The following is a 12,344-nucleotide window of genomic DNA, read 5'->3' as shown; positions in this document are numbered from 1 at the left end:
GTGAAATGTAAGTCTCTATTATGAACGATGTTATATAATGAGACAAAATATTTCGTGGTCCGGTCTTATATAAACTCCTTTGTATAGAATATCTCCACTCACATGTCTATACATGAATGATCAGAATCAGATCATTTGTAGCACTTTACAACAATTGTAACACTACAAAGCAGACCATACTCGTAGTGTCACCAGGATAAGATACCCAGTCTTATCCATCAACTACAGACCATTTAGATTATCACTTAAACATGATCCACCCCTATGTCTCTATATACATGCTTAAGCTACAAGATAACCTTAGATGTCAGTTTATTGGTTTGTGGTTAATGCAACTAAATTATGGAATAAAATATCATATATTTTATTAAATAAACAATGAGTTTGTTCAAAACATTTACAAACTATAGAATCCTATGAGATTTAGGACATCAACCCCAATACCGCCCTCATAGGCAGGAATTCACAACTAACTCAGGATGAAGATCAAGCCATCTATAGCCATCCTGGTGAAATATAAGTCTCTTCCAGTAACGATGTTATAAAGAGAGACTAATCATTTCGTGGTTTAGTCCTATACAAACTCTTTGTGTAGGATACCCCCACTCACATGTTTCCACATGAATGATCAGAATCAGATCATTTGTAACACTTTACAATAATTGTAACAATTATAAAATGGGTCGTATCTGTAATGTCACTAGGATAAGGTACCCAGTCTTATCCATCTATTACATACATTTTAGGTTATCACTTAAATATGATCCACTTGTATGTCACCACATACATGTTTAAGCTACAGTAAATAACATAGGATCTTAGTTTATTGGTTTTAAGATAATGCAACTAAATATCAAATGAAATAACAACTTATTTTATTAAATAAATAATCTATTTGTTCAAATAAATTATAAACTACAAAACCACGAGAGTAGGGCATCAATCCCAACAAAAATGAGGGGCATAATGGGGAGAAAAGATTCTCTCTTATTGCCTCTTTTAATACAACTAGATTTTGTGCACGTGCATTGCCCGTGGTTCTTCGTTTGAAAATTTACTTTAAATAGGAGTAATATACTATATCTCACAAATTAAATTCCACAAAATTTGTGAGATATTTGATGATATGCAACAAAACTAAAGTTAATTTGTGAGATATGTATATAGGTATTCTTTTATTTTAACTTTTTATTTATTAAAATAATCTATTTTTAATATAATGTTTTAAGAACTATACTCATTTTGGAAAAAGAAAATTACTATTATTAAAATTAAATTTTAAAAAGAAGTGTTTCACGTGCATAAAATCTAGGTGCACTTCAATCTAAGATTAAATAATACCTACAAATATTTCACAAATTAACTTTAGTGTTGTTGCCTATCAAATAACTTTCTACCCCACAAGTATCAGATAAAACTAAAATATATTTATCAAAATAAAAGTTATACAAATCCTAGGCAACATTACTTTGTAATAAATACAGCAAACTTAGTGTGGTAGAGTATTGTAAACTACCACACTAATCTTAAACTTTGAGAATGATGGAGTTAAAAAAGAGAGAAATACAAATTAAGAGAAGATATAAGCTATTTTATCTTTTTAAAAAAAGAAAATATCAAACTTCTATATCATTATAAAGTGTAAAAAAGTTGCAAAACTATCTAGATTCTAAAACTTTTGATATTGCATTTTTAGTTATATAATAGTTTGATCAACCAATACAATATTTGTAACTTAATTCAATACTTATAACTTAAAATAAATTATTGATAAAATTAATTCTTGAAATAAATTGAGAAAACCTTTTAGAATTAAATTTTGAAATTAAAATTTTTTTTAATATTTTTTTTTAGAGAGGAAACTTTTAGTTGATGATAGGTAATTAAAATTTAGTATGGGAGATAAGAATTTAGATTGAAAAAAGGAAAATATATATATATATATATATATNTTTAAAAAAAAATAATAATAATAAAAAGATAATATTCATTAATTATATTTCAAAATGTTCGTATTTAATATAATTTTTAATTTAATCTATTTTTTAGTTTCTCTTTAAACTTATTTATGTGATAGTAGTGTGAGTTTTTTTTCGAACGTAGCAAAGTTGAGTTAACGGACCATTTCCAGTACACATTTGATTTGGTTTTTAACCCTTGAATGATAGGAACTTGCTTTATTCTCAAACTACATAAAACGATGAACACAAGTACAAGGCTTGTTCCCATGGATAAGGATGAAGATATGCTTTGCTTTGGCTCATCATCTCTTTTCCATCAAAGCAATAAAGGGAAGGGAAAAAAAAAAGAGGTAAAAAAAACAAGGAACCACCAACCAATTTCAAAGAAAGTGTGGAAGGGGCATGTGAAAGAAGAAGAAAAAAAGCTCCTCAATCAGACAGTCTAAGGTGACAATTTTCTACCTCTCCACTTTCTATCCCATTTTCCAGGAGACTTCAAAGTTCTTTCCAACAGGCAATGACAATCCCCTCACCTCTACCATGGCAGTTTTCCTCTTATCCCCTCCATCCTCCAGTTTTGCTTGCTGATAACTCTGTTCCGATGTATAAAACTCAATATTCGAACCTCCCTCAACCGCATTTCCGTTGATCTCAAGGGCGTTTGCCCGCTTACTTGCATCTAACCCCAACACAATAAGTTTCTCTACTATCCAACCCTTTTCCAAAGCATATTTACCTTCTTGAACTGCAGACCAAACTCTAACACTCCCCTCGCTCACAGTTGCATAAAGTTCAATATAAGTAGATAGACCATTCCCAAGACTTATCTCTGGATGCTCATCTTCATCAAGGAACAGCTTTCCCTTGGCCTCTCCTTTGCTATCATCGGCTGGGAAGGCCACAACGAAAGTGAATGGAGTTTTTCGAGCTTCCTTTGAAATCAATCCGCCTTGCTGCATTGGTAGAATGGTATTTTGATACAAATGCACATTAATAACATTCAATGGTGCAGGAAGAGACAGATACTGAACTTCGTCTGATACTATGGTTTGCTTCATATCAAACAAACTGTACCAAGTGCCTGGGGGAAACATTGCACTGACTTTTGTTTTTCCCTTGTCAAGCACAGGGGATACCAGAACACTGCTCCCGAGCAAAAATTGAGTGCTCACATTGTAACACTCCTTAAGATCTGGGAATGTGAAGAAAAGCGGTCGAGCAATTGGCGCTCCAGTTGTATGAGCTTCGTAGTTCAATGTATATAGGTATGGTAGGAGCTTATACCTCATCCCGAGTGCATTTCGAGCAGATTTAGCAACAGACTCCCACTGATAAAGTTCTTGTCTTGGGGAATAGAAATTGGCATGATCCCTTGAGAACGGATAGAAGGCGCCAAGTTCAATCCAACGATTGCAGAGTTCTTCTGTGGGTGCTGGATAGAACCCACAGATATCAGAACCAACCATTGGCACTCCAAATATACCAAAATTAAGCATTGTAGAAATAGAGTATTTCAAATCATTCCATGTTCCCTTGTTATCCCCAGTCCAATGAGCTGCATATTTGCCTGAACCAACAAATGTGGAACGGGAAAGGATAAACGGCCTCTTCCCCTCGAGACCGAGAAGGGCCTTGTGCGTTGCAACGGATTGAGAGAACCCATAGAGACTGTGAGCATCATATTCAAGAACACCATTGTAGTGAACTGCACTGGTTGCAATTGTTTTGAAGCCTATTGGCACCTGCAAACCTGAAGCATTTATCTTGTAAGGTGGATCGTCCCATCTTGTTTTCGTAATGTTCTTGCAGTCCAGGCAACAAATCCAGCCGGGTCCTGTTCCAGTTGGACATTGTTTGCCTTCTGGGATTTTGCACAATCCAGAACAGAAGTTTGAGGCTTCATTCATATCAATCCAAAGGCCATCAACAGGGACAAGTTCATGGAAACGGCGGACCTCGTCACCCCACCACAAAACAGTTTTGGGATTAAGGAAATCAGGGAAGTTCACAGCACCAGGCCAAACTTGAGCCAAGTATGGTTCACCCTCGTACTTGATGAAAACGTCATTTTCCAAGCCCCTTTGATGCACACCGTAACTGGAATTAACAGCAATGCCAGGGTCAATGATCACAATGTACTTCATGCCAATGCTATGTATCTTGTCCAGGAAAGCTAGAAGCTTTGGACGTGGATAATTGACGGGGTTGAGAGTGAAATCCTTGTGTCCATCCATGTGATCATCATCATTCCAAATAACGTCGAGAGGAATTTGGGCTTTTTGATAGTTCTCGACAACATCCTCAACAACAGATAGGTTATGGTAACCCCATCTACATTGGTGAAATCCTGCACACCAAGAGATCAATTCATTAGAAGTTTGATTTAATGCCGAGCTTTAGTTAAAGTTGTAATTCTGCATATAAATGAATAACAACATGAACAATAATTTATAACATGGGTTCCATCTCAATTGAACAATTAGCAATGAAAGACGTAACACATGTATCTTATAAAGATTTTGAGGTCTCTTCATTTTTATTTTTTTTTTATGTGGGATCCTCAACAAACAAGGCCAATAGAGTAAAGAAAAAAGACTTGGTTTTGGTGACTGTGAAAGTTAGTAAAGGAAAGGGCTCGAATGACTTAGATGCAGGGAAGACATGAACAATATTTTTTAGAGTAGAGAGCCTAAAAAAACTTATCACAAATATGAGATGTAAAGATGTCAAATTAAAAATATCTCACTTACAGCTTTGATGGGCCTTGAATCTTCTATTTCTATTTCTACTTTTTATTACAGATTTTTTTTTTTTTTTTTTTTGGGGGGGGGTGGTTGGTGGTGTTGGCGTTGGTGGGGGAGTGGGAGTAACATATTTACCAAAGAAGAAATATAGATTGGTGTGAAGTTATGAAGATATAAATAATTGACTTGGGTCCACATTTTGAAGACTTGAAGACATGCTTGGGGAAAAGAGAAAATGAGTTTTCTACAAAAGGCTAGAAATAAAAATATATTTTTATAACAAAAAAGATGGCTTATCATGAGATAAATATCTTATGGATCTAAAAGTTGATTCTAAAGGAAAAATAAATAAATGAGACTTGAATACACTTATAAAGCCTAGGACAGGCAAAGGGACCACCCAACACCTACCAAACATTATAGAAGAAATACAAATTTCTACCCTCCAAGATAAGAGGGGGAAATCACATCACAAGTAATCATACCTGATGTTAAGATCTGGATTTTAGAATTCTTAATGAAGTTAATCTAATGTAACTTCAATTAATGAGTCAAAAATAGAATTCATATAGAATTGTTCATTGAAATTCCCAACAGATCCATAATCAAATCAAAATAATCTTTTAAGAAAAGATAAATTAACACCATTTTTGGAACAGAGATTCTAAATCCTTGTATTGTAGAATGACCAAACAATATTTTACAGAAAACAAATTACAATAACCAAGCATTCTATTATTAGATTGTATCTTCTATCATAATTAATAGGGAGAGAGAGAAGAAAGGTAGAGAGAGAATCTTTTTCTCTTCAATGGGTTTAATAAATAAATTTACTTTAGTAAAAAATACAAAAAAAAAAGGCAAAATTGATAATCAAGCGAGTAAACAGACAACATAAAATGGCAAAACAACCCTTTTCCTTAATATAAAGATGAATATTCTAAGGCCTTTAACTTTTATGGTTAAATTACACATTTAGTACCTGAACTTTAAAAAATATATAATAGGATTCTACAATCAATATTCTTTAAAATTAAAGAATCTATTAGATATTAAATTATATTATGTATCTAATATAAGACGTTACGGGTCTTTTTGGAATGACTTTTTAAGTGCTTAAAAATGTTCTTAAATGAAAAAAAAAAAAAAAAAAAAAAAGTTTCTAAGCACTTGTAAAGTCATTGTCCTATAAATTCGCAAATTTTTCAAAATGTCAAATATTATCAAGAATCTATTACACAAAAATTGAAAGTATAAGGATTTATTGGTAAAAAAATTCCAAAAGCTTATTTGGGGACCTATTGACCTAAAAGTTCAAGGAAACTAACTTTTAGCATATAAAATTAGTTCTTGCATTTACTTTTCATTGAATTACTTAACCAAAAATTGACACAGGCATATCTTCAATTCATTTCATTGGACATCAGTAGAGATGTAATAAATTAGACGTTAGATATTCAAATAAATATAATTGAGCATCAAACTATTTGTGAACAATCAAATCTCAGCAAATGAAGTATCTAATTCAAACTTAAGTTTCAGATATTCAAATCCTCCCCTCAAATGTTAAGGGACCACTAAAACAGAGCATCAAAACAGAGTAGAAAATGAAGTTAGTACATTCATCAAAATATATAATAACCAAATCCAATCACAAATGAGAGATAAAGGAATGGAATGATACCGAAGGCCCAGTAAGGCATGGGAGCAGGTTTGCCAATGAGGGAAGTGTACTGTTGAACAACATCAAGTGGTGAAGGTCCAGAAAAGAAGTAAAAATCCAAAACCCCACCAATGACTTTGTACGTCAAAGATTTCCCTCTATAAAATACATCCATCCCATTGCTATTTAGCAGCAACACCGCATGTGTCGACGCTTTCCCTCCTTCATTTCTCAGGTCCATATACACTGGATGAGACCCATAAAGATCTGTATTCAGATTAATGGCCGACACATCCGTTGTGTACAGAGTGTAAGGATCATTTGGGTACAATCTAATCCCATGCGGCTGTGTGTTTTCCCCAAGCCCGTACAACGAAGCCTCTTCAGGCAATTTCGTCGAAATCTCTAGATACTGATCTTTAAACACCAAATTGCTATATGGGTCTGAATCAGAACAGCTCGAATCGAAAAGGGTTTCGCCATTTGATTTCCTTTTCACTACGAACAAAAATGGGTCTGATGTGTAGCTGAAGATTAGGTTACTACCCACGTATTCAGATCCTGTAATGGAGTTTTTGGTTGATTTCCCGATTGTCTGTTTCGCCACTGGCGGTTGTTCTCTAGGTAGGAGATTGTATGGAACCTCCCATCTTTGCTTCTCCGCGTCGGTGATGTGAACCCTCAAGCGGTCGTTTGTTTCATGCCTTACAAAACATTAAGAAAAAAACAGAATCAGAGAAAATGAAGTAAATGCAGAGGCCAAAAAGTGAAAAGAAAAGAAAACAGAACATAAAATGGAAGAACATGAACATACTTGACAAAGAGCTGCAAGTAAGGGATATCGGGGCCATAAATTTTGTTGGGTTGTTTAACTTGGAGGCGACCCAAGAGACCACCATCGGGGGTTTCTTCAACAGAGACTAAACGGTAGCCCTGTCCGATTTTGGAAGAAACAGGGGAGGAAGAAGAAGAAGAAGAAGAATTGGGTTTGGAATGGACTCCATTGGAGAAGAGAATGAGAAGAGTAAGAAGAAGAAAACGAGAGGGAAGCATTGGAGCGAGTGAAAGAGAAGAGAGTGAGAAGAACAGTGGAAGGGTTAGGGGTTGGGTTTGATATAAAAGGAGTGAGGATCATAGGATTCGTCAGCTGGATTTGATTTGGTGCTACACTTGATATCTGGTTATTCGTGCCTTAATAATGCTGTCCTAAAGCTTTTAATTAAATACGTTTAATCAGAATTCTGTCTCTTCTAATCTGATCTCTATCATCCACTTCCCTTTTGAAGGTTTCCACTCTAGTTTTTATTTAGTTTTTAAATAAATTATAAAAAGTGTCCCTAAATTTATAATTTGTGTCAAAAATATCCCTAAACTTTCAAAGTTTCAAAAATAACTTTAAACTTTCAAAAATACCCATATCGTTAGTTTTGGATGGAAAACGTTAAAATTTTATTTCAACAATACTCTTAAACTTTTTATAAAAAAATCAAAAATACCCCACTGTTAACATATGAACAAAAATTGTTAGTACCTCATTGCAAAAATAAGTCTAATTGTTTTAAATAAAAGTCTAAAAATGTTTCTACCATTAATATGATAATCAATTTGTTTGAAGTTTTCTTGTGTTCGAAAAGAACTAATTTTAAAACAAGTTATATAAATGTCATCATTTTTTCATATAGATACTTTCATTATTCTCCTATTTTTTTCAATTCTTATACTAATTTTCTTAGCAATAAAAATAAAAACTAATTTTTTAAGTTAAAAAAAAAAACTCATAAAATTTCAAAATCAAAATTATCTCCACTGAAAAATACCAAATGATAAATTGTCAGATAAAAAAAGTTATTTGACTATTAACACACACTCAGCTATTAACTTAAAATGACTTTGTTAAACATCTAAGTCTTAAAATCCTTTGGTGCTTTCATTATTCTCTTTCTTCTTCCTATAGTCCATTTACCTTAAATGAATTGTGCATTTTTATTTATTTATTATTTTTTAAATGAACAAAAAGCAAACCGTTAACAAAAAGAGAGTAAAGAGGGTATTGGAGAAGAGATATGCGAGAAAAGAGGGAAAATAGAGAAGTACGATGATATTAATGATTTCTACCCATATAACAATAAGGTAATTTTGAACTTTTTTTTTTTATTTAAGGGTAGTTTTGAAACTTCTAAAATTCAGGGACATTTTTTACATAAAACACCAACAATTTTCATCCAAAACTAATGGTAAAGGTAATTTTGAACTCATATTAATAAATTTAAGGGTATTTTTGAGACAAACTATAAAGTTTATGGACATTTTGTATAATTTAATAAAAAATTATTAATTTTCCATTAAAGAGACTCAAATTGTAGGATAAAATAAATTTTATGTTAATTACGATCGATTATAGTTTATATATTTTTTTATTTATTATTTTTAATGAAAATGTTGATATGAATATAACTCAACTATATTTTCCGGTTAGGATTGCACCCTTCACATATTGTAAAAACAAAAGAAAATCTTTCAATTAAAATGTGACTGTTTTCAATTATAATGATTTGCTCCTAATTGGAATGGCAATGAAATAAGATAAGTTTGTATATTTGTGGATGTATTTTTTTTTAATTTAGATTACTTTATAATATTTAGGAAAATGAAACAAAAATTCACTTTGCATGGCAAAAAGCAATCAAACGGTTTACTAATAGAAGGACAACTCAAAAAAAGATGTTAATGGATAGAAAACAATATCTCTTCCAACAATTTTCAACCTATCAATAAGATTTTCTTTTCTTTTTAGTTTTATGGTTTATATTATGGATCCATCGAGGTAGACTGAGATCGAGAATTTAAAAAGATATCAAAATTGAACAAACTTACATCTGATCAATAGTTACTCATAACTTTAAGAGATTAATCCAAGATTGATCGGAATCCATGAGGGAACTTAGAAAACCTATCAAGAGACCAGAGGTAGCTTAGAGGATCTAGACTAAAAAAGTAATTTCCTCTATTTTTTAAAGGAGCGTGTCACATACATTGTCAAATTTGTTGATTACTTTGAATGGATGTCTCAAGTTCTAGACAAAATTTAGTATGTTGATGTCGATGAAAATGTCAAGATACCGATTTTTTGAACATGTGGACAAGGATATCAATAAAAACATCAACATTGATGGATATTTCTAAAAAAAAACTATAAAAACAAAAACTAAGAATATCCGGACTAATAAATAAATAATTTATGCTTTTAAATAAATTAATACGTTTTATTATTTATATTATATTTTGTATTTTGTTGGTTATCTTTTATGTTTTATTGATTTTTTTTATCAATGGAAATACTATTCATTCTTTATATCAATGTGAAAAATTTAATGAGAATATCTATTTATATCGACGAAAATGGAATGGATTTATTTAAAAGTTCTAGATAATTCTTATTTTATCGATTTCTCTTTTTCATTTAAATGGTATGTATGCATGAAAATTTTATGGGTTTCTATACATGTAGACAGACATTCTTGATTAGAATGAATTTATTATTGTTATGAATAATTTCATATTTACAAAAAAATCAAAAGGATAATGTACAAACCTATTCTAAATTTTATGCTTTAATTTTGATAATTTTTTATATAGAATACAAAATTTATTAGTTTCCCAATTAAGAGACAAATTGTAGAATAAAATGGTTTCTATGTTAACTACGTTTAATATAGTTTGTACCATTTGTTATTTATTATTTTTAATTAAAATATCAATATGAATATAACTCAACTACGTTATTGATTTAGTCACTTAGGAATTATTTAAATGTAGATATTGTTTCATGGATATGAATATTAAATGTCTAAAATTTAAATGTCTAGATTTTAAATGTTTGGGATAATTGTCTGTGTTTAATAGGGAAGATCATCAATGTATGGAAGTTAAATTAATGTATTTAATTTATCAATTTTGTATATATAAATCAAAACTAAATAATTATTTAATCAAATATAAGAGAACAAGTAATATAGTTATAATTAAAATTTAATTATTTAACATATTTTTTATATTAATTAATTATTTAATCACTTAACATATCAATAAATTAATACTTTTTAATTAAATATTATTTAAATCATTTGATTTAATTAATAAAAATCAAATAAACAAATATAAATTGATCAGACTATTAATAATTTCTAATAAAATTTTATATTAAATAGTTAAGATAACATAAAATATCAATGGTAAATATATAAATTTAATTTTATTAAGTATAAGTAATATATTATATTTAATAATTAATTAAAAATAATAGTAATTTCTAATTGATATTAATTTATTAATTAATCAAGTCGATCTATTCATTTTTCGGTATAAAAATTCCACAAACATGAAGAGTATTAAAAAACTGGTGTCATATGGGTTTTAAAGTTTCTTAGATAATAATATCATTGGTTTTAAAAAGTGAAATCTTGTCTAATAAATAATAATATTAAATGTCTGTCTAAAATCTTATGAGTATACTGTGAAATGAACAGGCCTTACAGGTTAAAAATTAAGATTTCTCACATATTGTTTAAAAAATAAAAAATTAAGAGAGGAAAAAAAAACCTTTCAATTAAAGTGACAATTTTCAATTATAATGATTTGCTCTAACTGGGATCACGGATGCATTTTTTTACTTCTAAATTTAGGTTACTTTATGCTATTTAGGAAAGGGAAAAAGAAGTCATTAGACAAAAACCAATCGAACAATTTACGAATAGATGGACTGCTAAAAAAATATTAATGGATGGAAAACAATATCTCTTCCAACAATTTTCAGCCTATCAATAAGATTTCTCCCCTGTTCTTAGATTTATGATTTATGTTCTTAGAGAGATAGGAAGTCTATCGACAGAGATAGATACTCGAGTTAGCATACCAAGGCCGATGGAACCCGTGTCCGATCAATAATGCCCATGACACTTTAGGATGTTAGTCTAATTGGATTGGTTGGAATCCATGAGGGAGCTCAGAAAATCCATGGGGAGTCTAGAGGTAGCTAAAGGATCCATGAGGGAGCCATAAGATAGCTAAAAAACCATGAGAAAATCTAGAGTGAGCTTAGAGTACCATGAAAGAGCCTAAAGGTTCAAAAGACTCGTGGGAGAACTTAAAGTGAACTTAGAGGACCTATAGAGTTTATTGGAAGGCTACTGGTAGCGGTACAAAGTCATAATGGACAATCTATGAAAGAGTTAAGTTGAGCAAATCATGTGTTGGCAAGCATTTTAGGTGGTGGAGTTGTAACCACCTAAAGTATAACAACTTAACAGTTTTATGGATCAATTAGGTGTCATTGTGAGACTAGGTCTTCTTTACATAATACCAATTCCATATTAAACAATCAGAATCACTCGTCAAAGGTATGCCAAAAATACTCTATTCTACTCTTTACTACCCATATTTATCTTAATTCATTACTTATTTAAGTGTCAGAATGCTGATTTTGATCAAATCTTTTGGTTTTGATCAAAACATTGATGAACCTTGTATCTACAAGAAAGTCATCAACGATAAAATAACTTTTCTAATACTTTATGTGGATAATATCCTACTCATTGGGAATGATGTATAGTACCTTACTGACATTAATAGTCAGCAAGCACCAATCCAATCCAAGGTTAGACCACTAGACTGCGGTTAAGAACATCCTCAAGTATCTTTGGAGAACGAGGGATTATAAACTGGTGAATGGAGCAAAGAGTTTGATCCTTACAGGATACATCAACTCTGATTTCCAAACTGATAAGGATTCTAGGAAATCCACGTCAGGATTAGTGTTTACCCTGAACAGGGAGCTGTAGTGTGGTGTAGCATCAAACAAGGATGTATTGCAAATTTCACTATGGAAGCTGAGTATGTAACTGCTTATGAAGTAGCAAATGAAACAGTTTGGCTCAGGAAGTTCCTAAGAGATTTGGAAATAGTTCCGAATATGGACTT

The 12,344-nt window shown here is 31.2% G+C and overlaps 1 protein-coding gene across 1 annotated transcript; it reads right to left on the bottom strand.

Annotated features, from left to right (window-relative positions):
• Positions 1 to 2,142: 2,142 nt before the first annotated feature.
• On the bottom strand, positions 2,143 to 7,521 carry LOC120075559 (alpha-xylosidase 1-like). Its single transcript, XM_039029051.1, has 3 exons — positions 7,183 to 7,521; positions 6,390 to 7,072; positions 2,143 to 4,308 (listed from the first exon to the last, which is right to left on the bottom strand). Exons 1-3 carry the CDS (start codon positions 7,419 to 7,421, stop codon positions 2,435 to 2,437), a joined length of 2,796 nt encoding a protein of 931 aa, XP_038884979.1. The 5' UTR covers positions 7,422 to 7,521; the 3' UTR covers positions 2,143 to 2,434.
• Positions 7,522 to 12,344: the final 4,823 nt, after the last annotated feature.

This window comes from Benincasa hispida, chromosome 4 (assembly GCF_009727055.1).
Source record: "Benincasa hispida cultivar B227 chromosome 4, ASM972705v1, whole genome shotgun sequence".
NCBI classification, from domain to species: domain Eukaryota; kingdom Viridiplantae; phylum Streptophyta; class Magnoliopsida; order Cucurbitales; family Cucurbitaceae; genus Benincasa; species Benincasa hispida.
Note: the sequence above shows the minus strand (reverse complement) of the source record. Positions and strands in the feature narration are given on the sequence as shown.